Raw genomic sequence first — 26,789 nt, 5'->3', positions numbered from 1 at the left:
TTTCACCACCACGGCTTCTCTCCAGCCTTCTCTTTATTTTCTCCAGGGCACCAGCCCCTCTGCCAGCCTGAGTCCAGGGCTCCTAGGCACTCTACCTTGCCCTTGCCATTCCCAGGGCTTCCCCGCGGCCCTGCAGGGGAGGGAGGCTCAGAACACAGTCTCGGCAGTGCTAGGGTCATCGAGGAACTGGCTGATGCGTTTGGGGTGTTGCAGGCCTGGCGCGGGGTCCACTCCCACTCCTGCCTCCTTCTGCTCTTCGGTGTCCTCGTCCTTCCCCTGGTCCTTGGAGAAGTACAAGAATACCTAGCGGTGGGCAGCCCAGAGGGGACAAGAGGGACGGTCAGCCCACGGGCCTGGCCCCCAGCCTGCCTCCCCCAGCCCGACCCCGGCGCCGTGATCACCTCCTCCAGCATCGTCTGGCTCACGGAAAAGTCCTCCACACCGTGCTCTGCGCCGTGCACCGCCAGCTCTCCAAAGACGCGCGCCAGGGCGCAGCGCCCTCCCGGCGGCAGCTGGAAGCGCAGGCGGCCTCCATGTGCCTCGCGCAGCTCCGCCCCAGGGAACTCGGCCGCCACGAAGGCCGCTGCCGGCTGGGACCTTGCGGCGGGCACCCGCAGGGTCAGTGTGTGACCGGCTGCGAATCTGCAGTGAGTGGGGCCAGGGCTACCGGATCGGGCCTTTCCCAGGTCCCACCTCAGCTCACCCTCCAGCCCCTAATACTCTCTGGCCCCGCCCCATACTTGTACTACCCTAGCGACCAAGTGGTCCTCCCATCTCAGTCGCCCGCGTAGCTGAGACCACAGGCACACACGACCATGTCCAGCTAATTTTTAAATTTTTTATAGAGATGGGGTCTCCCTAGGTTGCCCAGGTTGCTCTCGAAGCTATCAACCCTCTTTCGGACACTCCTCTTTCGCCCTTGCACTCTACCCCCGCCCACACAATAAATACCCCCACCCCACTTTCCTATGGCCCCGCCCACTAACCAGGCCCTCCCCTAACTCCACCCATCAACCCACCCTCACCTCTCCAGGCTGCACCTACTCCAACGCACACCTGATTATGTCTTCTAAATCCACCCAGAGCCCCCGGCTCACGCCTCCCGGTCCTGCGCCCCCAGCACACCCCAGCCTGCCTCGCCCCCTCAGTCACCCCTGCAGGACAATCTAAAGCCTTGGCCATCTCTCCAGTTGGAGCCAAACTTTCCTCACCTGGCTCTGCGTCTGGCCTCTCCCCTGAGCCCACCTACGTGCCCACCCTCACCCCACACCTGCCTGGAGGCCCTCCCGGCTCACCTGCCCTTGAGATGTTGCGGGCTGCCCAGGCAGCGGAACCGCCCATTCACCATGATGGCCAGGCGCGAGCAGAGCACTTCACACTCCTCCATGCTGTCAGGACCCGGCACCACGAGCTCTGTGAGGCCGGGGCCACCTGTGCCTGGTGCCACACTTCCTGCTTCCCCGGGCCTGGACCACCTTTCTGGTGTGGACATATCCCCACTCTTCCCCAGACCGTTCTGATCCCAGCGCCGCGTCCCACCTCTGTGTGTCCTTACACCCCGGGGCCTGGCGCCCTCGCCCCACTAGAGCCAGGACCCCCCATCCCCTGTGGCCTTGTGCTTTGGGGCTCTCTCTCCAGGCCTGGATCGCCTTAACCACAGCCCAGGGCATCAGAGCCCGGCCCACCTGTGGGAGGTGAGCATCACTGAACGGCCCTCCCGCACCACGGCCAAAAGGCTGTTCCAGAGGAAGCGCCGCGCGCTGGGGTCCATGCCTGTGGTCGGCTCGTCCTGGGGAGCACGGAAGATCCCATAAGCAAGGCCCCGCCTCCGTCGCAGGCCCCACCCCACCCAGGCACCGCCCCCACGCACCAGAAACACCACGGCTGGGTCCCCAACCAGCGCCACGGCCGTCGCCAGCTTGCGTTTGTTCCCTCCGCTGTAGGTGCCTGCAGGCCGGTCTGCGTACCATGAGAGTCCCAGACGCGCCAGGCCCGAGCCAGCGGTCTGTGGGGTGGGGCCAGAGTGGGCATGGGGACTCATATTGATGAGTACGGGGCAGGGCCACAGTGTGGCGGGGCCAGCATTGAGTGTGGAGCAGGGGCACAATGGGCATGCGGCAGGGCAAATGTGAGAATGGGACAGAGACATAGTGTGGTGGGGGCAGCATGAGTATGGGGCGGGGCCATGGTGTGGTGGAGGCAGCATGGGTATGGGGCAGGGCCATGGTGTGGGTGGAGCCAGCATGGGTATGGGGCGGGGCCATGGTGTGGGTAGAGCCAGCATGAGTATGGGGCGGGGCCATGGTGTGGGTGGAGCTGGGATGGGTATGGAGCAGGGCCATGGCATGGGTGGAGCCAGCATGGGTATGGGGCGGGGCCATGGTGTGGGTGGAGCTCGGATGCGTATTCAGCAGGGCCATAGTGTGAGTGGGGCCAGCACGTGTATGGGGTGGGGCCATGGTATGGGTGGAGCTGGGATGGGTATGGAGCAGGGCCATGGCATGGGTGGAGCCCGCATGGGTATGGGGCGGGGCCATGGTGTGGGTGGAGACCGCATGAGTATGGGGCGGGGCAGTGGTATGGGTGGAGCTGGGATGGGTATGGGGCAGGGCCAGAAAGGGCATGGGGTGGGACAGTGTGAGGGTGGGGCGGGCCAGGGCAAAGACAAGACCCCCAAGCAGATGGAAGAGGCAGTGAAAGGGCTGCAAACTGGGAACGGCCAGAGTGAGAAGGTGACCGTGAACCCAGCAAGAAAGGTGCGAAGCCCTAGGGGGTAGGCAGAAGAGGAGCAAGTGGGCAGGGCCACAGCAGGAAGACTCAAGGAGAGTGGGGCAACGTGCAGCGGAAGAAAGGGTGGGTGGACCAATGAGAATGTTGGAACTTGGTGGGGCGGGGCAAAGAGGCGGGCTAGCCACATCCCTATTGGACCAGGATGGGGGACAGAGGTATAGGGGAAGGAAGCACGCTCTGGGGGCAGGGACAGGGATGGAGCCAAGGCGAGAGAGTGCGGGATTGGGCCAGGCTTTAGGGGCACGGCCTGGGTCGGGGGGGCCCTGGGAGGTGAGAGCGGTGGGGACAAAGTGGGCTCACCTGGGCAACTTGGGCCTCCGGGACACCGCGCAGGCGCGCAAGCAGCTCCAGGTGCTCGCGGCCCGTCAGCAGCTCAAAGATGGCATCGGATTGAGGGCAGTATCCCATGCTGAGGTGCGCAGCACTGGGTTCCCGGGCCACGCTGGGGATGGGGGCGCCGGGGACTCAGAGCTGGCTAGTCCCTGACCATACTGGTGGCTAACACAGGGGTCTCAGGGCCCACCCATCCAGGGCCACGCTGATAAGGGACAGGGGTGTCTCAGGGCCTGGTCCGCGTGTGGGAGGTAGGGGTGCAGGGGTCTCAGAGACCATGCAGGTGTGGGGCAGTGAGCCCAGTCCATTCACTGGAGGTGGAGGGGTGGGGAAGCACAAGGACGTCAGGGCCAACCCTGCCCCACCCCGACCCTACCTGGCACCCCTCACCTGTGGCCTGCCAGCACAGCCTCGCCCCTGCTGGCCAATGTGTCCCCCGTCACCATGCGAAACGTGGACGTTTTCCCTGCTCCGTTCACACCCAGCAGCCCAAAACACTACAGGGATGCCCACAGATGGTGCTCAGTGAGGCCCCAGGCCCTGGTTCCAGCATCTCTGATTTCTTTTTTTTTTTTTTTTTGAGACCAAGTTTTGCTCTTGTTTCCCACGCTGGACTGCAGTGGTGAGATCTTGGCTCACTGCAACCTCTGCCTCCCAGGTTCAAGCAATTCTCCTGCCTTAGCCTCCCAAGTAGCTGGGGCTACAGACGCCTGCCACCATGCCCAGCTAAGTTTTGTATTTTTTTTTAAGTAGAGATGGGGTTTCACCATGTTGGCCAGGATGGTCTCGATCTCTTGACCTCGTGATCCGCCTGCCTTGAACTCCTAAAGAGCTGGGATTACAGGCGTGAGCCACTGCGCCCAGCCTCTTTTTTTTTTTTTTTTTTTTGAGACGGAGCCTTGCTTTGTCACCCCGGCTGAAGGGCAATGGCATGATCTCGGCCCACTGCAACCTCCACCTCCTGGGTTCAAGCAATTCTCCTGTCTCAGGCTCCGGAGTAGCTGGGACTACAGGCGTGTGCCACCAACCCCCGCTAATTTTTGTATTTTTAGTAGAGACGGGGTTTTGGCATGTTGGCCAGGCTGGTCTCGAACTCCTGATCTCAAGTGATCCTCCCGCCTTGGCCTCCCAAAGTGCTGGGGTTACAGGTGTGAGCCACCACGCCTGGCCTCAGCACCTCTGATTTCTGAGTGTCCACATGGAAGGCCGTGGATGGGGCCCCGGGGGAGCTGGGCAGATATTGGGGTATGTAGCGAGGCATAAAGCTGTCACTTAGCAGGGAATGGCTTTTGGCACACAGTAGGTACCCTATAAAGGTCGTGTGCAGCAGTGCTCAACAAATATCAGGGCATGAGCTCTCCATATGTTTCCTGGCACACTGTGTGTACTTAGGCTGGGTGCACAGTCAGCCCAAGGTAGAGAGGTTGGCCAGCACACAGTAGGTGCTTAGTAAAGACATACTGTGGGCCAGGCCCAGTGGCTCACAACTGTAACCCCAGCACTTTGGGAAGCCGAGGTGGGCAGATCACCTGAGGTCAAGAGTTCAAGATCAGCCTGACCAACATTGTGAAACCCCATCTCTACTAAAAATACAAAAATTAGCCGGTTGTGGTGGCGGGCGCCTGTAATCCCAGCTACTCAGGAGGCTGAGGCAGGACAATCGCCTGAACCTGGGAGGCAGAGGTTGCAGTGAGCCAAGATCGTGCCATTGCACTCCAGCCTGGGTGGCAGAGTGAGACTTTGTCTCAAAAAAAAAAAAGAAAAAAACAAAGGCTGGGCATGGTGGCTCACACCTGTGATCCCACAACTTCGGGAGGCCAAGGCGGGTGGATCATTTGAGGTCAGGAGTGCAAGACCAGCCTGGCCAACATGGTGAAACCCCGTCTCTACTAAAAATACAAAAATCAGCTGGGCATGGCGGCGTGTGCCTGTGGTCCCAGCTACTCGGGAGGCTGAGGCTGGAGAATTGCTTGAACCTGGGAGGCGGAGGTTACCGTGAGCCAAGATTACACCATTGCACACCAAGCTGGGTGACAGTGAGACTCCATCTCAAAAGAAGAAAAAAAAAATATATATATATATATACACACACATATATATATATATATATACACACACACATATATATATATATATATCCTGCAATGTGTGCTAACAAACAGCACTTGTTTGCAGATGTGTACCAGCCCTAGTAGGTGGCCAATAAGTGGCACACAGCAAATACATTTGCATATAGTAGGTGCTTGAATGTGAACTGGTACAAAGCAGGTGCCTGATAAATGCTTGCTGTAAGCAAGTGCTTGATGTAGATGTGTATACAATAGGGGTCCAATAAATTCTATTGGTATTTGATAAACGTTGATGGACACAAAAGTATTCAGTACACCTCTTTAGTGAGCACAGTGTGTGTTTAACAGAGGTAAGCATGCAGTAGGTGCTTAATGAGGTTTTGTTGGCTCAAGATAAATGCACAGGCCGGACGCAGTGGCTCACGCCTGTAATCCCAGCACTTTGGGAGGCTGAGGCGGGTGAATCACGAGGTCAGGAGATCGAGACCATCCTGGCTAACACGGTGAAACCCCGTCTCTGCTAAAAATACAAAAAAATTAGCCAGGCGTGATGGCAGGCGCCTGCAGTCCCAGCTACTTGGGAGGCTGAGGCAGGAAAATGGCGTGAACCCGGGAGATGGAGCTTGCAGTGAGCCGAGATCTCACCACTGCACTCCAGCCTGGGCGACAGAGTGAGACTCCATCTCTAAAAAAAGATAAAATAGGGCGGGTGCGGTGGCTCACGCTTGTAATCCCAGCACTCTGGGAGGCTGAGGCGGGTGGATCACGAGGTCAGGAGATGGAGACCATCCTGGCTAACACGGTGAAACCCCGTCTCTGCTAAAAATACAAAAAAATTACCCGGGCGTGGTGGTGGGCGCCTGCAGTCCCAGCTACTCGGGAGGCTAAGGCAGGAGAATGGCGTGAACCTGGGAGGTGGAGCTTGCAGTGAGCCGAGATCCCACCACTGCACTCCAGCCTGGGCGACAGAGTGAGACTCCATCTCAAATATAATTAATTAATTAATTAATAATAAAATAAAATAAAAATAGGAGCACAAATATTGGCATACAGTAGGTGCCCAATAAAAGGTGGTGGATACACAGTAGGTGTTCAGTAAAGGATGATGGGCAGGGCATGCAGTAGGGCAGCCACTCACTGTCCCTGCACCTGGCCTCCACCCCTGGACTCACCTCACCAGGGGGAATCCCCAGGCACAAGCGGTCAACAGCTGGCATCCTCTGCCCGCGGTATACCTGGGAGAGTGCAGGTCCTTCAGAAAGGTGAGTGGGCCAGTGGGAGCACCCCCCACCCAGCAGTCGACCTGACCACACCTACCTTGGTCAAGTTCCTCAGCACCAACACATCCCCCTGGGTGGCTCCTTTGACCACCCGCTCCCGTTCACGGGCTACATCCTCGTCCTCCTCTCCCAGGAGTGGCAGGGACCTCAGCCTGGGCCTGGGGACAGAATATCTGTGGGCCTAAAGTAGGTCCTTGGCCCCTGCCACCCTCTCCGTAGACCTCACTAACTGTGGCAGGAGTTGGCTTCGGTGCTGCAGCAGTAGTGTGAAGAGAAGGAAGAGGGGCCCCTGTATCACCATGGCCAAGAGGTTCTTGCCGACCACCTCCCAGCGCAGGGGTGACTGGAACTGCCTGTCTCCTGTGGATATAGAAAGGAGGGACTGGGTCCATGAGAGTCTTGGTTTCTGGCCCCTTCTCCATCCCTGTCACTCTGGATTCTTAAGGGAAAGGAACACAAATTGGAGGCCACTCAGCTGGAGTCTAATTGGCATAGAAAACAGAAGAGGCCTCTTGTGATGTAATCTAAGACAGAACTAGCTTTTTATGGCTGCTTTCTTGTACCTCCAACTTGGCCCAACCTTAGGGCCACCTAAGAACCCTGGCTGTCTCCCTGGGGGGCTGTTTTTCTCCACTCTGTATAATTAACTGTAGGTCTCCAAGGGTGCTAGCTATCTGTAGCCATGGCCCCACCTGACAGGAAGTTCTCACCCAAGCGCTCAAAGGCATCAGCCATGGCCTGGTTCCGCACCATGTCAATGAGCCCTCGGCCCAAGCAGAAGTGGGGGAAGATAAGGAAGACCTGTTTCAAGATCCGGCTCACCTCCTGCAGCTTCTGCTCAAGGGTGGGAGATGGATGTTGGTCAGGGGCTGAGTCCAACGACCCAACCCAGCCCAAGCCCCAGCCTCGTGGTGCCCCACCTGATCAGAGAAGAGCTCAAGCACAAAAGTGGCCATGCTTCCATTGATGCCAATAAAGAGGTTTATGCAGGTGAGCACCACATAGGCCGTGCTGGGCACGGAGAAGAAGAAGGAGGCTGGGTACATGAGCGGTGTGATCGACCAGCTGAAGGGACAATAGGAGTCACTGGAGTAACCACTCAGACTGAGAAGCCCTGAGAGGAATAAAAATCTCCATTCCCATCTTCTCTGCCTTAGACCTTGACATTTTCACCCAAAGCACATTTCTGTTTTTTTTTTTTTTCTTTCTCTCTTTCTTTCTCTCTCTTTCTTTCTTTTTTAGAGGTGGGTCTCTCTATGTTTCCCAGGCTGGTCTCAAACTCCTGGCCACAAGCAGTCCTCCTGCCTCGGCCTCCCAAAGTACTGGAATTACAGGCATGGGCTGCCTTAGACCTCTACTAATATGAGTCAGGATAAGATGAGCTTTTAAGGCCACCTTGGCACACCACTGAATTGGATCACACATGGCATCACCTCAGACATCCATATCCTCTCCTTGGGAGTCACTGCAGAGTTCTATCTCAGCAGCATTAATGCGGAAGGCAGTAAGGGGTCAGTAAGAATAGGCCCTGAGGGACTGGGGGCCTCACCCATACAGTAGTAGCAACAGCAGGAGAGCAGGCAGGTTGGCAGGGGCCACATATGCCCTCTGCTGGAAGGCCAGAAAGATGAGCACCACGATGCACGCTGGCACCAAGTAGTTACACTGCATTGGAGATGGCAGTTACCTTTAACAGCCTAAAGAGGTGGGCACTGCCACCCTCAGCCCTGTTCCCACCCTGACCTCCTTGCTTTTTGAGGCACAAAGTCTCCCACAATCCTCAAGACTTTACCCAGGCCATCTTGGACAAGACCCTGCCTACAAGGGGCCAGACAGGGCAGTGGCAAGCAGTGGCTGGGCCCCCACCCGTCCAAGCAGTCCCCGCACCATGTCCCAGAGAAAGTTGCCAAGCCAGTAGAGGGTGGGGGACAGGCCCCCCATGAGCTGCAGGTGCTTGGCTCGGGTGACTCGCTCCTCAATGAGGACAAGAGTGAAGCTGGCCGGGACAAAGGACATGGCAAAGACCACACAGATGGAGACGAGGACGTCCACCGAGGAGGCCATCCTGGAGGTGAAGACATGAGAGCTGTTGTAGGGTGAGGGTGCATGGGTTGCTCAGAGCAGAGCTGAATGCGCCATTGATGGGACAAAGGTCTATGGGGCAGTCAGCAGTGGCAGAGATGGCAGGGTCAATTTAGGGATGAGGGTGCCTGGGATTTGGCAGCAGAGGTTGTACAGGTCTCAGGCAGGATAAAGGTTGGTGGGACGAGGATGTGTGGGGGAGGCTGGGGCCTGCTGAGCCTGAGGAGGTCCCATTTCGCTGGCTTAGGGAGCAGAGGAACAGTTTCTATCCCCCATTTATAAAGCAAGAGTGTGTCAGGGTTCAAATCCAGCTCCCACCACCCCAAACAACAGAGAAATGGAGGCAGGGTAGGATGTGCAGGGTAGGACATGCAGGGTGGAGGGACTCACAGTGCAGCCTCAGACAGCTGCTCCTTGGTGAGGTTCAAGGGGTGGTTGAGTGTGGTGATGCTGTGGGCATGGCGGGCCGGGCCTGGGGGCAGGTGAGCACGGAGGATTGCGTTGCTGGCTCGGTTGACAAAGGCCACCATGGAGTGCCAGCCTTTGTTGTTGAACCAGATCTGGGTGGGGGTCAAGGTCATAGGGTCAGAGCAATGGGGTTGGACCTTGCTGTGACAAGACGCCCACCTGCCCCCCCAGTTCCCACCTTGAGACTGTCCTGAGCATCCAGGCTGTGAGCCCAGGCTGTGAGGTTTTTCAGGACACGGTCGAGGGCCCCGCCAGGCAGGGGACTCAGCAGCGCCCACAACTCCTCCACTGAGCGGCCCAACTCTTGGCCCGAGGGCAGGCCTGGGTCTCGGCCCCCCAGCGAGAAGCCTCCATACCTGTGGGGCCGTGCAGGCAGGGAAGGGGAGCTGAGGGCCGGGGGGCCGGGAGAGTTCCCAGGGGGGCAGGCAGAGGGCATGGGAGTGGAACTGGGGCAGGGGACCCCAAGCTAGACCCCTCCTCACCTGACCTCATTCACCCACTTCTTAGTCTTCAGGCTGTGGGAGAAATGGACAGAGACACAGGCAGACAGGGATGTGGGACAGAGAGAGAGATGGTGAGAGGGGAGCGCAGAGTCAAGGGTGGACAAAAACAGGAAAGAAAGCCGGGCGCGGTGGCTCCTGCCTGTAATCCCAACACTTTGGGAGGCCAAGGCGGGTGGATCACCTGAGGTCAGGAGTTCGAAACCAGCCTGGCAACACGGTGAAACCCCATCTCTACTGAAAATACAAAAATTAGCCGGGAGTGGTGGTGGGCACCTGTAATCCCAGCTACTCGGGAGGCTGAGGCAGGAGAATTGCTTGAAACTGGGAGATGGAGGTTGCAGTGAGCTGAGATCACACCTCTGCACTCCAGCCTGGGCAACAGAGGGAGACTCCATCTCAAAAAAAAAAAAATAAAAGAGGAAAGGAAGGTACGCAAGACTCCCAGCCCGGAGCCCCAAGCTGGGCATCCAACCCCTCCACTTCCTCCTCCAGGACCACACCAGCCCCAGCAATCCAAGGACCCACGCTATAGCCAGGGAAACTGAGTCCCAGGGCATGGCTCACCCCTGGCGCACCAGGCGCGGGTAGGTCTTGACCAGGAAGTCAGACAGGTTCCGGCCTGTCAGGTTCTGAACCACTTCCCCAGAGCCGGTCACTGCCTGGGGCGGAGGGGGACCACCAGCTGCAGCCGGGCAGTCGGGCAGCAGGCGCCGGGCACCGGGCCGGCTACACTGGCAGGCTGGGGACGGAGACTCTGGGGTCCAGTTGCCACTGGCCAAGACCTTGGCCACTTCAGCAGGAACTTCTGGCGCCGAGAACCTGCAGACAATGGGCTGTGCACACTCAAGGGCACTGCAGGGTCAAGGTGAAGGTCTGTGGGCACCCAGCTTCTGGGGGCTCCTGGAGCCACAGAGGCTCCCAGCTCCCAGGTGGGCACAGGGGATGCTCCAGGTGCACCCGAGGCTCCCTGGCCAGGGACCAGATGGGAAAACTGAGGCCAGAGAGGGGAAAGGTCCAGGACAACAAGATGCCCTCACCTGTGGGAGCTGTGCTGCACAGGGGGCTCCTCCAGTCCTGCCTCCTCCAGCAGCGCCTCGAGCAGCCGGGCATGTCCAGGGTCCCCTGGGGCATCCTCACTGTGTGTGAGGGGAGATGTAGGGTCAGGGCTGTACCCCCAGGTCCCTAGTCTTCCTGCCACCAGCCCCTTCCTTCTGCACCCACCTGAAGAAGGACACCTGAGCACCGTACATGGTGGGACTGAGCCGCAGAGCCGGGTAGTGCCCGAAAGGAGGCACGATGAGGCTGAACACGAGGGCCAGGCCCACAAAGAGGGCAGGCAGCACGATCTGGGGGACCAGCCCATCAGCTGCTGCTTCCATCCACCCTCCAGGCTTGCTTGCACCTGTCCCTGCTCCTGCTCTACAACCACCCATGGCTCCCCAGTGCCCTCAATAAATGTGCTTTGGGTTGGGAATACACACGGGGGTAAGGGTTTGGATTAGGCCACTGAGTGGACGGCCAGGGTAGGGAACTCAGGGACTCCCATGCGACTCCCTGGTGCTAGCCCTCCTCACCTGGGCGAACAGGCCGCGGCGGCTGCGGCGGGCAAGCAGAAAGCGCTTGAGAAGCAGGGCCTGGAGCTGCTGGAGGGTCAGTGCCCAGCCCTGTACCCGGCCCACGGCGTCTGGCCCAGAGCCCTGGTCAGTCTCTGGGGCTGACCCAGCTGTGAGGGATGAGAGGGTCAGTGCTCACGCTGCTGTTGGGGGGTGGCTGGGAGGACCCCAGGGCCACTGGGAAGGACTTACCTGGTTCCCCGTTCTCCAGCGCTGTCTCCTCTGGCGGCATCTTGAGCCGCAGGGTTACGTCTAGGCCAGCAATGCCTGTGCATAGGTGCTGCCTGCAGCTGCCATCTACAGGGCCATCAGGGGTCAGGGTCAAAGTTGAGGGTCACGGGTTGGGGGATCAGGAATCAGGTATAGGGGTAAAGGCTATGCCTTGGCCCAGACTAAGCCAGGGATGGGGACCTGGCCTCTGGTCCCACTCTGGACTGGGGTCAGGGGTCAGGGAGCTGCGGCCGCACCCTCCATATCTGTGTCCGCAGCACACTCCTCCACCACCTTCAGGAAGATCTGGGGAGACAAGCAGGGGCTCAGAGACTGGACACCGACAGGGAGAACTGGGGGCTTGTGAGCCCCCCACCCCTCCTACACCATGGGTCCCCCAGGCCTTCCCAAGGGACATCTGAGCCACCAGAGCTCCTCATGTGCCATGCCTCCTCCCTGAATGTCCTTGCTGCTCGTAAACACACTATTCATCCTTCAAAACACCACCTCCTCCAGGCAGCCCTCCTCCTGGCCCCACCTCACCACCACCCAGGCCTCACACCTCCTCGAGGCTGGTGTCAGAGATCCCGTAGCCAGTGAGCCTCAGCTCCGCCAGCCGCGTGTCTAGCTCTTGGAAGAGTGTGGCGAAGCTGCCGTCATGGGCACCCGCGTAGGGCAGCACCAGCACCAGCTCGTGTGGCAGCTCCTCCACCAGCCGTGCCCCGGGCACCCAGTGCTGTACCAGGGCCAGCAGCTGAGGAGTGCCTGTGTGGACAAAGGGGTGCTTCAGGGAGCCCCAGCTCACACCCCACCCCAGTCTCCCTGGGGAAGAGGCATTGGTGACCTGTGAGGGGACTGTCCCGGCAGACAGAGATCAGGGTTAAGAACGTAGGCCAGGTGCGGCCGGGCGCAGTGGCTCACGCCTGTAACCCCAGCACTTTGGAGGTTGAGGCAGGCAGATCACCTGAGGTCAGGAGTTTGAGACCAGCCTGACCAACATGGTGAAACCCCATTTCTACCAAAAATGCAAAAATTAGCCAGGCATGGTGGAACCCACCTGTAATCCCAGTTACTCGAGAGGCTGAGGGAGGAGAAATGCTTGAACCCAGGAGGCAGAGGCTGCAGTGAGCCGAGATCACACCACTGCACTCCAGCCTGGGCGACAGAGCAAGACTCAGAAACAAACAAAAAGAGATCTTGAGGGCAGTGCTGGACCTAGTGTTGGAGGTCAGGGGTAGGTTTGTCTCTGGGCTCAGCCCTGGTTGGGTTAAAGGTGGGGTCAGTGTTCAAGTTCGTCTCATGGTTCCGGCTCAGCCCAGGGATGGGGGCATCATCTCAGGTTCTCAAGTGCTCTCCTCCTCCTCCCCTTCTCCTCCCCCTCCTCTCCCTCCTACTCCTCCCCCTTCTCCTCCCCCTCCCCCTTACTGCTCCCCTCTTATTCCTCCCCTTCTTCTCCCCCTCCTCCTTCTCCTCCCCTCCTCCTTCTCCTCCTCTCCCTCCTACTCCTCCCCTTCCTCTCCCTCCCCTCCTCCTCCTCTCCCTCCTACTCCTCCCCTTCTCCTCCCCCTCCTCTCCCTCCTACTCCTCCCCTTCTCCTCCCCCTCCTCTCCCTCCCTCTCCTCCTCCCCCTCCTACTCCTCCCCTTCTGCTCCCCTCCTACTCCTCCCTCCTCCTCTACCTCCCCCTCCTCCCTCCTCCTCTACCTCCCCCTCCTCCTCTCCCTCCCCCCTCCTCTCCCTCCCCCTCCTCCTCCCCCTCCTACTCCTCCCCTTCTGCTCGCCTCCTACTCCTCCCCTTCTCCTCCCCCTCCTCCTCTCCCTCCCCCTCCTCCTCCCCCTCCTACTCCTCCCCTTCTGCTCCCCTCCTACTCCTCGCCTTCCCCTCCCCCTGCTCTCCCTCCTACTCCTCCCCCTTCTCCTCCCCCTCCTCTCCCTCCTCCTCCTCTCCCTCCTACTCCTCCCCCTTCTCCTCCCCCTCCCCCTTACTCCTCCCCTCTTATTCCTCCCCTTCTTCTCCCCCTCCTCCTTCTCCTCCCCTCCTCTTTCTCCTCCCCCTCCTCCTTCTCCTCCTCTCCCTCCCACTCCTCCCCTTCCTCTCCCTCCCCCTCCTCCTCCTCTCCCTCCTACTCCTCCCCTTCTCCTCCCCCTCCTCTCCCTCCCCCTCCTCCTCACCCTCCTACTCCTCCCCTTCTGCTCCCCTCCTACTCCTCCCCTTCTGCTCCCCTCCTACTCCTCCCCTTCTCCTCCCTCCTCCTCTCCCTCCCCCTCCTCCTCCCTCCTCCTCTCCCTCCCCCTCCTCCTCTCCCTCCCCCTCCTCCTCTCCCTCCCCCTCCTCCTCCCCCTCCTACTCCTCCCCTTCTGCTCCCCTCCTACTCCTCCCCTTCTCCTCCCCTCCTCCTCTCCCTCCCCCTCCTCCTCCCCCTCCTCCTCCCCCTCCTCCTCCCCCTCCTCCTCCCCCTCCTACTCCTCCCTTCTCCTCCCCCTCCTCCTCTCCCTCCCCCTCCTCCTCTCCCTCCTACTCCTCCCCTTCTCCTCCCCCTCCCCCTCTTACTCCTCCCCCTCCTCCTCCCCCTCCTCCTCTGCCGCTTCCTCCCCCTCCCCTTCCTCTTCCCCCTCCCCCTCCTCCTCCTCAAGTTAAGGCACAGCCACCCCACTGCCCACCCGCCTTGGGTCTCCCACCCCGGCCCTCACCGACTCTGCGGCCCTGGCTGCCATTCTTCTTTTCCTGCCCAGTGTCCACACTGCCCTCCATGTCAGTGTCAGCCTGCAGGCAGAGAGGCACCAAGTGGCTTGGCCTTCAGGGCTGAACAGAGTCCCGGGGGTCAGGGGTCAGGAGAAGGCCGGTCCCCACCTTCTCATTGGTGGTCAGGGGCAGGCGGGCCTTCACCAGCGTCAGGTAGTAGCCAGAGCCCAGGTGACGGCGCAGGAAGAGTGGGGAGCCACAGCAGCACAAGCGGCCGCCTGCCACCACGGCCACACGGTCTCCCAGCAGCTCTGCCTCATCCAGGTGGTGGGTGGAGAGGATCAGCGTGCGACCTAGGCACGGGGGACCAACCCACAACTACCATCAGGCCACCAGGTCTTTGCCCGAGCTGGGGCCTCTGCCAGGAGTTGTCTGCCCCATGAAGCAAACTCCTATTCATCCCTCAAAACCTCATCCCCAGAACCTCCTTGTCGGAAACCTTTTCTGGCCCTTCAGGCAGAATCCACGGGTACCTCTGGCTACCCCCAATGCTTACTGTCTCGGTATTTGAGCAGCAGCCCCTAAATGCCATAGCAACAAGTGGGGTCCACATGTAGCAAACTCCTACTCATTCCTCAAAGCCCCATCCCCAGCACTTCCTTGTCAGAAGCCTTTTCTGGCCCCTCGAGCAGAATCCCCAGCTCTTACCTTCTCGGTATTTGAGCAGCAGCTCCCAAATACCGCGGCGGGAAGCAGGATCCACGCCAGCCATAGGCTCGTCCAGGATAACAACTTGGGAGCCGCCCACAAAGGCAATGGCCACGGACAGCTTCCGTTGCATCCCACCTGGTAGAAATGGGGAAGGGACCTCAGTGTGTCGCACCCAGCCTTGGGCAAGGTTGCCTACCCACGTGGACCTCAGTACCCGGCTTCCCCCTGCCTTCAGGATGAATCCCCAGGCCCCTCCCTGTGAGGTGACCTCCCTTGGGGATGGGCTCACCAGAGAGGTGGCGAGTCTGCACACTCTGCTTGGAGACCAGCCCCACATCCTGCAGCAGACGGTCCTGCTCGGGGCCCACCACAGCGGCACTCAGACCCTTCAGCCGCCCGTAGAACCAGACGTGCTCGTCCACGGTCAGCCTGCGGTGGCCAGTGCACAGATCAGAGTGACCCACATGGCAGGCAGAGTCCCAGAGGGCGTCCAGTCCCTTCCCACCGCTGCACTCTGGGCCTGCCGAGACGCACATGTCAAACAGCACGTTGTACTGAGGACAGACGCCCAGGTGGGGCCGGATGGCGGCCATGCTGGAGCGGACGTCGTGGCCCAGGATGAAGGCAGAGCCACCACTGGGTGGGAAGAGGCCACTCAAGATGGACCTGTGGATAGAGGGGTCTTAGAGCAGCCCCCTTCACAGAGTGCACCGGCAGTTACAGAGCATCTATTTTTAATTTCTATTTTTTAAAAATTTTAATTATTTATTATTATTATTATTATTTTTGAGACGGAATTTCACTCTGTTGCCCAGGCTGGAGTGCAGCGGCGCGATCTCGGCTCACTGCAAGCTCCACCTCCAGGGTTCAAGCCATTCTCCTGCCTCAGCCTCCCGAGTAGCTGGGACTACAGGAGCCCGCCACCATCACACCCGGCTAATTTTTGTATTTTTAGTAGAGATGGTTTTGCCATATTGGCCAGGCTGTGTCTCAAACTCTGACCTCAGGCAATCCTCCCACCTCGGCTTGCCAAAGTGCTGGGATTACAGGCGTGAGTCACCACTCCCAGCCTATTTATTTTGAGACAGGGTCTCACTCCGTTGCCCAAGCTGGAGTGCAGTGGCGCCATTACTGCTCACAGGGAGGGACTGGTCAGGGGGCTCACAGGGAGCTCACAGGGAGGAAGTGGTGGGGGGCTCACAGGGAGGGAGTGGTTTGGGTGGCTCACAGGGAGGGAGTGGTTTGAGGGGCTCACAGGGAGGGAGTGGTCCGGGGGGGCTCACAGGGAGGGAGTGGTTGGGGGGTTCACGGGGAGGGAGTGGTCGGGGGGTTCATGGGGAGGGAGCGGTGGGGGGCCTCACGGGGAGGGAGCGGTGGGGGGCTCACAGGGAGGGAGTGGGGGGGTTCACGGGGAGTGGTGGGGGCAGCTCACAGGGAGGGAGTGGTCCGGGGGGGCTCACAGGGAGGGAGCGGTGGGGGGACTCACAGGGAGGGAGTGGTGGGGGGAACTCACGGGGAGGGAGTGGTTGGGGGGACTCATGGGGAGGGAGCGGTGGGGGGCCTCACGGGGAGGGAGCGGTGGGGGGCTCACGGGGAGGGAGTGGTTGGGGGCTCACGGGGAGGGAGTGGTTGGGGGCTCACGGGGAGGGAGTGGGGGGTTCACGGGGAGTGGTGGGGGGCCTCACGGGGAGGGAGCGGTGTGGGGTTCACGGGGAGGGAGTGGTTGGGGGGACTCACGGGGAGGGAGTGGTTGGGGGGTTCACGGGGAGGGAGCGGTGGGGGGTTCACGGGGAGAGAGTGGTCGGGGGGCTCACAGGGAGGGAGTGGTGGGGGGGCTCACGGGGAGGGAGTGGGGGGGTTCACGGGGAGTGGTGGGGGCAGCTCACAGGGAGGGAGTGGTCCGGGGGGGCTCACAGGGAGGGAGCAGTGGGGGGACTCACAGGGAGGGAGTGGTGGGGGGGCTCACGGGGAGGGAGTGGGGGGGTTCACGGGGAGTGGTGGGGGCAGCTCACAGGGAGGGAGTGGTCCCGGGGGGCTCACAGGGAGGGAGCGGTGGGGGGCTCACGGGGAGGGAGTGGGGGGGTTCATGGGGAGTGGTGGGGGCAGCTCACAGGGAGGGAGTGGTGGAGGGACTCACAGGGAGGGAATGGTGGGGAGCTCACGGGGAGGGAGTGGGGGAGCCTCACGGGGCGGGAATGGTGGGGGGCCTCACGGGGAGGGAGTGGTGGGGGGTTCACAGGGAGGGAGTGGTGGGGGCAGCTCACGGGGAGGGAGTGGGCGGGCCTCACGGGGAGGGAGTGGTTGGGGGGCTAACGGGGAGGGAGTGGTGGGGGTGCTCACAGGGAGGGAGTGGTGGGGGCAGCTCACGGGGAGGGAGTGGGGGGGCTCATGGGGAGGGAGTGGTTGGGGGCTCACAGGGAGGGAGTGGTCCCGGGGCTCACAGGGTGGTGGTCTTGCCGGCCCCGTTGTGGCCCAGGAAGGCGGTGATGTGGCCCTGGTAGAAGTCCAGGCTGAGCCCCCGCAGGGCTGGCTGCAGGCTGCCAGGAAAGCGCTTCTCCAGGCCGCGAACGGAGACACCAGGACTCAGGCCGGGCGGTGCCTCTTCCACCAGCACTGCAGAGACGGGGCGGACTCAGCCATGGAGGTCATGGGGGTCCTGGGGCCTGCAAGTCCCTCAGAGCTGGGCTGTGGAATCCGGGACCTACTGGGCCGGGGCCTATAAAAGCTGGGGGAGCTTGGGGACCGCAGTGTCTTCAGGGCAGGTGTGAGGGTTGGGGTGTCCAGGTCATTGTCATTGGCATCTGTGGAATCTCGTTTTGGGGGGAAACTGGGCATATGTGGACAACCAGCTATTAAGCCTCGTAGGGCCTCACCCTTTGGGTCCAGCGGGGTGGGGCAAGGGGCTGGACTCTTGGGGGGCCGAGGTCCACACCAGTAGCTCCTCCGAAAAGGAAAATTCCATGGTTCAGGGATCCCGTACTGGCCTGCGGGGAGGGGCGCGGGTTATTGCTTAGCCCACCCCCCAGGAGTGTACCAGGCTTTTTTTTTGGTTGTTTTTTTTGTTTGTTTGTTTGTTTTGAGACGGAGTCTCGCTCTGTTGCCCAGGCTGGAGTGCAGTGGCACGATTTTGACTCGCTGCAAGCTCCGCCTCCCCGGTTCACGTCATTCTCCTGCCTCAGCCTCCTGAGTAGCTGGGACTACAGGCGCCCGCCACCACGCCCAGCTAATTTTTTGTATTTTTAGGAGAGACGGGGTTTCACCGTGTTAGCCAGGATGGTCTCCATCTCCTGACCTCGTGATCTGCCCACCTCCGCCTCCCAAAGTGCTGAGAAAGCAGGCGTGAGCCACCGTGCCCGGCCTTGTTTTTTTTTTTTGTTTTTTTTGACTGAGTTTCACTCTTGTTGCCCAGGCTGGAGTGCAGTGGCGCGATCTAGACTCACCGCAACCTCCGCCTCCGGGATTCAAGCATTTCTCCTGCCTCTGCCTTCCAAGTAGCTAGGAAACAGGCACCCGCCACCACACCCAGCTAATTTTGTATTTTTAGTAGAGACGGGGTTTCTCCCTGTTGGTCAGGCTGGTCTTGAAATCCCGACCTCAGATGACCCGCCCGCCTCGTCCTCCCAAAGTGCTGGGATTACAGGCGTGAGCCACCACGCCCAGCCAGCTTTCTTTCTTTCTTTCTTTCTTTTTTTTAAAGAGATGGAGGTCTCACTCTGTTGCCCAGGCTGGTGCGATCACGGCTCACAGCAGCCTCAACCTCCTGGGCTCAAGTGATCCTCCCACCCCATCCTCCCGAGTAGCTGGGACTACAGGAGCGTGCCACCACGCCCAGCGTGCCACCACGCCCAGCTAACTTTTTGTACTGATGAGGTCTCACTACATTGCCCAGCCTGGTCTCAAACTCCTGGGCTCAAGCGATTCTCCTGCCTTGGCCTCCCAAAGTGCTGGGATTACAAGCGTGAGCCACAGCGCCCGGCGACTGTGCCAGCTTCTGGCCATACACCTGGAATCAGGGCGTCCAGGTATGAGGCGGCCAAGAAACCCCGCCCACCTGCCTCAGGCCCCGCCCCTCCAATGCAGCCACCTGCATGCGTGTGCCAGGAAGCCCCGCCTTCTCTCCAAGGGAATAAGCTGCCCCCCACCCCCAAACGGCCTGGAGGCCACACCCCTAGCTCAGCCTCCCGCAAAGCAGGTGCGACCCGGCCCGGAGCCCCGCCCCCTACGGCCCACCTGGGCACACAGCTTCCAGGTACCAGGTGGCGAGGCCGTAGAGCGCCGCGTCCAGCAGCAGAAGGCCAGAGACCTGGGCCAGGCTGAAGACGTCTGCCGTAGGCCGGGTCCCCACGTTGTGCCACTGCGCGCCCTCGCCCTGCTCCTCCAGCAGAGCCAGGCTCTCGCAGCCGAAGCCGAAGGCTACGGGCGACAACAGGCTCTGCGGAAAAGCGGGCGGTCAGTGAGCGGCCGAAGCGGGGGGCGTCCCCCATCCACGCCCGACCCGGCTCTCACCGCGGCCACGCGGCCACCCGCGGGCAGCCGGTCCCGCCAAGCCACACACAGCACGTAGGGCAGGTAGAGGGAGAAGTAGGCCAGGCCGCCACAGGCCGCAGCCAGGTTGGCGCGGGAGAAGAAGGCGCTGAGCAGGAAGCTCTGGGTCACCGTGGCCACCGCGAAGGCTGCCAAGAACAGGAAGACCACGCCCGGGTGGCTGTAGGGGAGGATGTCCCCCAGCTGTGGGAGGCAACGGGTGCTTAGGGTGCAGCTCCTGGATTGGCCTGGGGGCGCGCACCCACGTGGGGCCGCCCACGCCTGTCACCCTCCAGCGCACCCATTCTGCAGCCGGGCAGGCCGAGGCGCGCCCACCTTGAGCACCAGAACCAGCAGCGCGGCGCTGAGCAGGAAGGGCCCGAGGCAGCTGAGGAACCAGCCTAGCCAGAGCACCGCGCGGCTGAGCCCCATGGCGCGCATGGTGTCCCGCAGCCGCGTCTCCTTCTCCCGCACCACGGCCTTCACTGTCAGTGTCACGGAGTAGATCCAGGCCAGCGTCAGGAAGAGCGGCAGCGACCGGCTCAGCACACGCAGGAACCTGGGGTGGGGACGGCTGGGGTGGAGGCTGGAGACCCTCCGCAGACCCCCCCTCCGCCCACCATCTGGCACGACTGGTTCGTGTCCCGGGATCTCAAGGCGGGAAGATTTGCCTCCCTGTTCCTTGGACCCTGATCCAGCCAGCCTTTGGCTCTCAGGCATCAGTGCAGGCCACGCTGTCCCTGCGCCGGGGGCCCCCAGACCCTCAGAGTCCCCCCCCCCCCCCACCAGACCCTCAGAGTCCCCTGCTCCTCCCGCTGCAGCAGGTCACGTGGAGTGGTGTAAAGGTGCAAAGTTCGCAGCCTGGACCGCAGGAAGGTTCCCAACAGAGCCTGGGCCCACCCCCACACCCGGGACCTTCCCGCCGCGGGGAAGAGCGGGGAGGGGTGCCAGAGCTCACACGTCGTCCACATAGCATGGATAGGGCATCTGCTGCAGGTAGAGGCCGGCCCGGGGGTTGGCGCCGCTGAGCACGCGGACGGCTGCACGCTCCACCAGGTCCTGCAGGTACACGAAGCCGCCCCACACGTAGCGCAGGTCGGTCAGGGGGTCCGCGGCTGGGCCAGGGTCCCAAAACCTGCGAGAGGGGCATGGTGGCCGGTTGTAGGGAAGGGCTAGACACTCCCGGGGCCCCACCCTGAATAACTTTTTTCTTAGGCAGGGTCTTGCTCTGTCGCCCAGGCTGGAGTGAAGAGCTGCAATCATAGCTCGCTGCAGCCTTGACCTCCCGGGATCAAACGATCCCCCCAGCTCGGCCTCCCAAGTCGCCTGGCTAATTTTATTTATTTATTCATTTGTTTGAGACGGAGTCTCGCTCTATCGCCCAGGCTGGAGTGCAGTGGCGCCATCTCGGCTCACTGCAACCTCCGCCTCCCGGGTTCAAGCGATTCTCCTGCCTCAGCCTCCTGGGTAGCTGGGACTACAGGCGCGTGCTACCATGCCCGGCTAATTTTTTGTACTTTTTTTTTTTAGTAGAGGCAGGGTTTCACCGAGTTAGTCTGGGTGGTCTTGATCTCCTGACCTCGTGATCCGCCCGCCTCGGCCTCCCAAAGTGCTGGGATTACAGGCGTGAGCCACCGTGCCCGGCCTCACCTGGCTAATTTTTAAAGATATTTTCGTGAGGTTGGTGGGGGAGGGGGGCGGGGGGGAGGCGGTCTCACTATGTTGCCCAGGCGAGTCTCGAATACCTGTCCTCAAGAGATTCTCCCACTTTGGCCTCCCAAAGTTCTGAGATAACAGGCAGGATCTCCTGCGCTCAGCACCCGGTACAATTTTAGCTCCACCCTTATTCCAGGGACCTAATAATACACCTGGCTCCGCCCACCATTGCCCTCAACCTATACCTGCTCTCATCTTATCTCAGGCCCATGGCCACGCCCCTCATGCACCTAGGCCCCGCCCATCACGGGCCCCTATTGGTCTAAAGAGCCCCGGGCTCTGGCTACCATACCACTGTTGATACAGCCCAGATCCTGTCTATCATGGTCTCCAATAGGTTGAATGCTGCCTGGCCCCACCCACCACGCTCTTGGCCCCGCCCAGTCCCTCCTCCCCCCCGCCCCCTCCCTCGCCTGACCTATCCCTGATCTTATTGGTCCTCGTGACCACGTCAATGTCCATGCGGATTTTGATGCGCACGTGGCCGGGGCCCAGGTCTGGGGTTGGGTGCTCTGTGGGGTCTGAAGAGTCCTCAGGTCCCAAGAAGACGACGCCGGCCCAGAATCGATGTTCCGCGAGCAGTTGCAGGGCCCGCGACACCAGGGCTGCCTCTGAGGGTGCCGCCTCCAGCTTGTCCAAGGACAGGCACTGTGGGATGCGGGGGTGAGTCCTAGGCGCTGGGGTCCGCCTGCCTCCTAGACCACTCCGCTCCTCCCCCTGGACCTCGGGGCTGGGCCATGTTTTCCCCTCGTAGGCCCACGGCCGGCTCCCTCCTGAGATCTCTACAAATCCCAGGCTCTTACTAGGGCCGGGCCCGCCTCCCCCTGGGAACACCAGGGTGGGAACACTAGGATGGGACCTGCCCTCCCCACTGAAACAGACCCCGCAGGTGGACGGGCCCTCACCTCCGTCACTCGGCCCAGCGTGCCCACCAGGCGCCCCACATCAGCGTGTGCGTCCTGCCAGCTGTAGCCACCGCTCCCAGGGTCCAGAAAGGATCGCAGGGCCTCCATGTGGTCCCGGCCTCCAGGTCTGGGCTGCCTTCTTCCTTCATCCTGCATCTGCAGGAGCCGCTGGGGGGTGCAGGTGAAAGTGAGAGTCTGGGTCGGGCACAGTGGCTCATGCCTGTAATCCCAGCACTTTGGGAGGCGAGGCGGGTGGATCACCTGAGGTCAGGAGTTCGAGACCAGCCTGGCCAACATGGTGAAAGCCCATCTCTACTAAAAATACAAAAATTAGCCGGGAGTGGTGGCGCATGTCTGTAATCCCAGTTACTGGCGAGGCTGAAGCAGGAGAATTGCTTGAATCCAGGAGGCGGAGGTTGCAGTGAGCCAAGATCTTGCCACTGCAGTCCAGCCTGGGCAACAGAGTGAGACTCCATCTCTTAAAAAAAAAAAAAAAAAAAAAAGCAGGGCAGTTCACGCCTGTAATCCCAGCACTTTGGGAGGCTGAGGTGGGTGGATCACGAGGTCAGGAGATCGAGACCATCCTGGCTAACATGGTTAAACCCCGTCTCTACTAAAAATAAAAAAAAAAAAATCATCCGGGCGTGGTGGTGGGCGCCTGTAGTCCCAGCTACTCAGAGGGTGAGACAGGAGAATCGCTTGAACCCGGGAGGTGGAGGTTGCAGTGAGTCAAGATCACGCCACTGCACTCCAGCTTGGGCGACAGAGCAAGACTCCGTCTCAAAAAAAAAAAAAAAAAAAGTGGGGGTCTGCACGGAGCCCACCTTCCCATCCACTGGGCCTGTCTACCCTCCTCACCGGGGAGCCACATCCCACCTCCCCAGCACCCCCGCACACCTGCAGCATGGCCACATTGGAACTGTCGTTCATGAAGGTGAAGATCCGGGGTCCCAGCATCTCCCACACCTCCCGGACATCCCTCAGCAGGGCGAGCTCCTCGAAGGTCCGGTTCACCTGTGGACAGCACCCCCTCCACTGATGACCCTCTCCTCCTCTGAGGACCCCTGCCCACCCCCTGCCCCCTCTGCCTTGCTCCTGCATGTGCCTCTGATCCTCCGCACATGCTGATCCCCCTCCATCGGCTAACTCCTACTTCTTCAAACAGTTTCCGTGACCCTCCGGCCTAGCCCTGGCCCACCCGGACTGAGGGTACTGGATGGGCTCTGGCCACCACCCTCCCACCCCAGCATCCAGGCTGCCCCCACCTGGGCCATGAGCTTCCGGGTAAAAGGTGTATCTGGTGCAAAGAGTAGCTTCCCGAGGATCAGAGGCTTCAGGCGTCTCCACAGCAGGCGGGACAGCGGGTGGCTGTCCAGGGCTCCAATCAGCTCCGAGCAGGCGGGGCCTGGGATGGGGGTGCCATGAGGCCCTGCCCCCCTGCCCGGAGTTCCACTTCCCAAGAGGGGAAACCGAGGTCAGTCACTCACTCAGGCTGCTGTCTGGCAGGGCCGATTCTGGCTCCTGCCCCACCAGCTCCATCAGGTCACTAGCCTCGTACCAGTTGAGGGAGGGGCCCACTGTGCTGCTTGGTCCCCTGGCACTGCAGAGGGCCTCTGACAGCAACTCCAGGGGGCCGCTGGTCCCTCGGGGTCTCTGCAGCAGTGCCCGAAGCTCCACCAGGCTGTGCAGCGCCAGGAGCTAGAGAGAGGTTACCAGACGGAGCTGGCAATGATCCCACCTCCAAGCCCTAACGAGGGCAGGGCACTGGGCCAGGGGCAGCCTCTCCCTCTCGCTGTCTAATTCTCCTGAAAACCCACCCAAGGGAAGTGCCCGGGCTGCCCCAGACCCTCCCGGCGCAGGCTGCCTGCCAACATTGCCTCCATGGGGGTTGAGGATGAGTGGGACCTCGTACCTCCTGGGCCAGGTCCTCAGCTGCCTCCAACAAGCTGTGCAAGGGCTCCTGGGCTTGGCCCAGTGCCAACCCCAGGGATTCCTGGGGAGAAAGACCACAAGGGTGACAATGACTTTGAGCACTCACTAGGGGTCCAGCGCTCTGGCCAGTTCCCAGGCAGACCATACTATCATAGCCCCCACTTTACAAATAGGGAAACTGAGGCTCTGAGAGGCAAAGGGACTCATTCGAGATCTCACAGACGAGTCTTCGTCACTGGGTCAGACACACTCTGGGGGCCCAGAAAGGACAAGCAGCATCACCGCAGGGACCAGGGACAGCCTGGATGCCTGGAACGGGAGGTCCTTGGCCCGGGGTGGGGCAGTGCCAGGACATCCCCAGTGCAGTGTCCCAGGAAGTCAGCGCGGTCCCGCCCCGACACCCTACCGTGCGCAGCAGTGACGTCAGCAGCTCCGCGACATCCAGCATAGGTGGTTCCAGTGGAGACTGCTTGGTTGGTTGAGGCTGGGCTGGGGGAGGAGCGCACGGGAGCATGGGGCTGGGGGGACGTTGGCCTGAGGCACCCACCCCCACCCTGTGCCCATTTCACGGCCCGGCAAGTTGAGGCTCAGAGCTCAGCCCTGCCAGAGGCCCCCCCGGCCTCCTCACCCGTGCTGCGTGCAGCCCTCAGCATGGCGATCAGCTTCCCTAGGCCAGCCAGCGTCCTGTGGGCACTGGCCCCTCCCAGCACAGTGCGGGCATCGGCTAGCAGCCGGGAGACCCTGGGGACAGAGAGAGGGCAGGAGGCGGGGTTCCGGCCGGCACTGCAGCCCCGAGTTTGCAGGTCAGCCGCACCCACTGCCTCTGGCTCACAGGGAGTCGTTGAAGTTGCTCAGGTGCCCGGGCTCCTCGCCTGGTGTCAGCTGCGGAAAGCAGGTGTTGTTCACATTACAGATGAGACCCTGGAGCCAGGGCACGGTGCCCGCCGATGGCAGTGGCTTGTTTGGGAAGTGGCCTGCGGGGAGACGCCTGGTGCTGAGGCCCTGTGGACTCTGCCTGACTCCACCCCCATCGGGTCGCCCGGCACCGCTTGCATGCCTCCAGCGATGGAGAGCTCACTCCCATGCCATGTATTGGCAGCCTGGTGAAGGCTCCCTGACATGCACGGGGGATTCCTGTGCACGGGTGAGCCATCTGCCTTCCCCTACACACACAAAGTGCCTGGTCCCTGGGGGGGCTCACATTCATGGTGCTCCAGGGGCGGGTGGGAGTGGCGAACAGCCACCAGGATGAAGAAGAGGAAGAGAGGCCACAGCAATTCGACCAGGAGCTGGACCTGGGGGAGAATAGGTGGGAGATGGTGGGGGACAGTGGGGGCTGCCTGACCACCCGGCCCTGGTCTCACACTGGGGCGTTACCGGCTGTCTCCGGCGATACATGAAATTCTTCCAGAGCAGCAGCATCAGCTGTGTCCAGAAGGCCATGGTGAGACTGGGCAGGGGACGGGACAGAGAGGTCAGGACAACGGTCGGGCTGAAGACGTGCGGTGAGGCTGCGGGCAACTCCCTGCCCCTTTCTGAACCTCATTCCTCTATCCCACAGCGCAGGGTTCCTGGAAGCTCTGATTAGAGCGAGGCAAACAGTAGTCACTTGATAAGGAGGCTCCGCTACCCCAGGGGTGGAGTAAACCAATGGGAGCGCAACCCGCAGCCGTCCTCGCATCTGATTGGCTGCCAGGACTGTCGCTCTGAGCAGGGCTGACAGCTGGGGACTTAAAGACCATCCTGTAATCCTCCAGGGACCGAGTTTGGGCTTAACGCTTTCGTCACCAGGCTCCACCCCAAGCCTCACCTGGAAGCCTCTTCCAGGTCCTGACCCCCAGCCTCCTGCCTGGCCCAGCCCAGGCAAGGATTCCTTTCCCCTCACTGTTCTCCGAAGATAATAGCAACGAATATTGGCAGTGCTGGCCATTTCACACGCCCAGGGGAAGTGCTGGACTATCACCCCACTCTACAGAAGTGGAAACCGAGGCCCAAGAAAGCAAACCCAGGCACCCAGAGAGACAGGCAGTCGCCCAGCTGGAGGCACGACCCCAGCTCTGCCCACACCTTATGTAGCATTGATCGCTCAGAGGGACCGCGGGAGCCAGAGAAAGAGTCAGGCGAAGGGGCTGGGATAGAGACTCCTGGAGTCAGCGATTCCTGATCTCTTTTCCTTGGGCCGGTCCACCTCTGACACAGATGGAGAATCTGACGCTGACAGAGGGGCAGGAAGTTGCTAAAGGTGACCAGGCCGGAACTGGGACCTCAGACCCAGACCCTTACGCCAGGGTTCTTTCCTTTACATCAAGCGGGACTTAGGATCTGGGGGAGTGGGCTCAGTTTCTCCATTTGTAAAACGGGGCAAGGGGGAGTGCAGGAGTTCTAACGGGCAGGGGGCTGCAGGTGTGTGATCGGCAAAGGCCCTCTTAAGGGTCCCAGATGTCCGATGCCCCCCTTGAGAATCAGTGATCAATTCAGCCGTCGTCAACATTCACCGGAAGGAAAGGAAGGGTCAGAGGCTGGACCCCCTAATTCCCAGGGAACTTGCATCCCTCCCGGCCCCAACCCCGCATTCTCGAGTCTCGGGCCTTCTTCCCTCTCCGAGTCCTTCTCACCTTCCAGGGGCGCCGCAGCTCTTGCCGCCTTCCCTCCGCCCAGCAGCAGGCAGGGAGCGCGCAGCCCCTTAAGCCAAGTGCGCCGAGCTTGCCCGCGCAGGTAGCAGCGCCGGGGCACGCCCCTGCCTCTGCACGCTGCTATTGGGCGGTCTGCCCGTCACTCACGGGCCTGCTCCGTCGGAGCTGCGCGGGCCAAGGGAGGAGGCGGGATCACAGAAGGGCCTCGCCTAGCCGGGTTTCTTAAAGGGACCGCGCGGCTCTTGCTGCATCACCATAGGGTGGCGGAGTGCCCGGCAGGTCCCAGGCAGGCCGGCCTCCGGGAACGAGGCTGCTCTGTCTTTGGGGAGCCAGGCTGC

At 61.2% G+C, this 26,789-nt stretch overlaps 1 protein-coding gene across 4 annotated transcripts; it reads right to left on the bottom strand.

Moving 5' to 3' along the window:
* Positions 1-26,546, bottom strand: ABCA7 (ATP binding cassette subfamily A member 7). Of its 4 annotated transcripts, none has more exons than XM_055103162.2 (47): positions 26,434-26,546; positions 25,196-25,398; positions 25,020-25,113; positions 24,651-24,792; positions 24,447-24,559; positions 24,225-24,307; positions 23,799-23,879; positions 23,374-23,584; positions 23,152-23,291; positions 22,784-22,900; positions 21,887-22,054; positions 21,400-21,629; positions 20,224-20,400; positions 19,602-19,824; positions 19,248-19,469; positions 18,972-19,173; positions 17,615-17,725; positions 17,183-17,354; positions 15,276-15,407; positions 15,031-15,170; positions 14,739-14,876; positions 14,199-14,383; positions 14,039-14,111; positions 11,911-12,113; positions 11,606-11,654; positions 11,331-11,435; positions 11,100-11,248; positions 10,747-10,871; positions 10,563-10,661; positions 10,090-10,344; positions 9,505-9,537; positions 9,201-9,378; positions 8,945-9,114; positions 8,339-8,537; positions 8,022-8,137; positions 7,393-7,537; positions 7,183-7,306; positions 6,703-6,832; positions 6,510-6,630; positions 6,365-6,427; positions 3,514-3,620; positions 3,091-3,232; positions 1,871-2,005; positions 1,686-1,789; positions 1,296-1,388; positions 402-642; positions 1-303 (listed from the first exon to the last, which is right to left on the bottom strand). In XM_055103162.2, exons 2-47 carry the CDS (start codon positions 25,259-25,261, stop codon positions 148-150), a joined length of 6,462 nt encoding a protein of 2,153 aa, XP_054959137.2. In that variant the 5' UTR covers positions 25,262-25,398; positions 26,434-26,546; the 3' UTR covers positions 1-147. The 4 variants fall into 4 exon arrangements, with proteins under 4 accessions (XP_054959137.2, XP_054959139.2, XP_054959138.2 ...); XM_055103164.3 differs by having other exon boundaries at positions 8,360-8,537; XM_055103163.2 differs by having other exon boundaries at positions 25,196-25,268; positions 26,434-26,474.
* Positions 26,547-26,789: the final 243 nt, after the last annotated feature.

Source organism: Pan paniscus, chromosome 20 (assembly GCF_029289425.2).
Source record: "Pan paniscus chromosome 20, NHGRI_mPanPan1-v2.0_pri, whole genome shotgun sequence".
Taxonomy (NCBI): domain Eukaryota; kingdom Metazoa; phylum Chordata; class Mammalia; order Primates; family Hominidae; genus Pan; species Pan paniscus.
The sequence above is the reverse complement of the archived record's forward strand: the minus strand, read 5'-3'. Positions and strand labels throughout refer to the sequence as shown.

What these genes read in the sequence shown, in the direction of transcription:
- ABCA7 (XM_055103162.2), bottom strand. Translation starts at nt 25,261, where the DNA reads ATGGCCTTCTGGACACAGCTGATGCTGCTGCTCTGGAAGAATTTCATG. An exon ending in CCTGGAAGCTGTGTGCCCAG is followed by an intron (nt 17,726 to 18,971) that starts GTGGGCCGTAGG and finishes CCCTCCCCGCAG; the next exon opens with GCCAGTACGGGATCCCTGAA. An exon ending in CACCCCGCTGGACCCAAAGG is followed by an intron (nt 17,355 to 17,614) that starts GTGAGGCCCTAC and finishes CCGTCTCTGCAG; the next exon opens with TGCTGGTGGAAGAGGCACCG.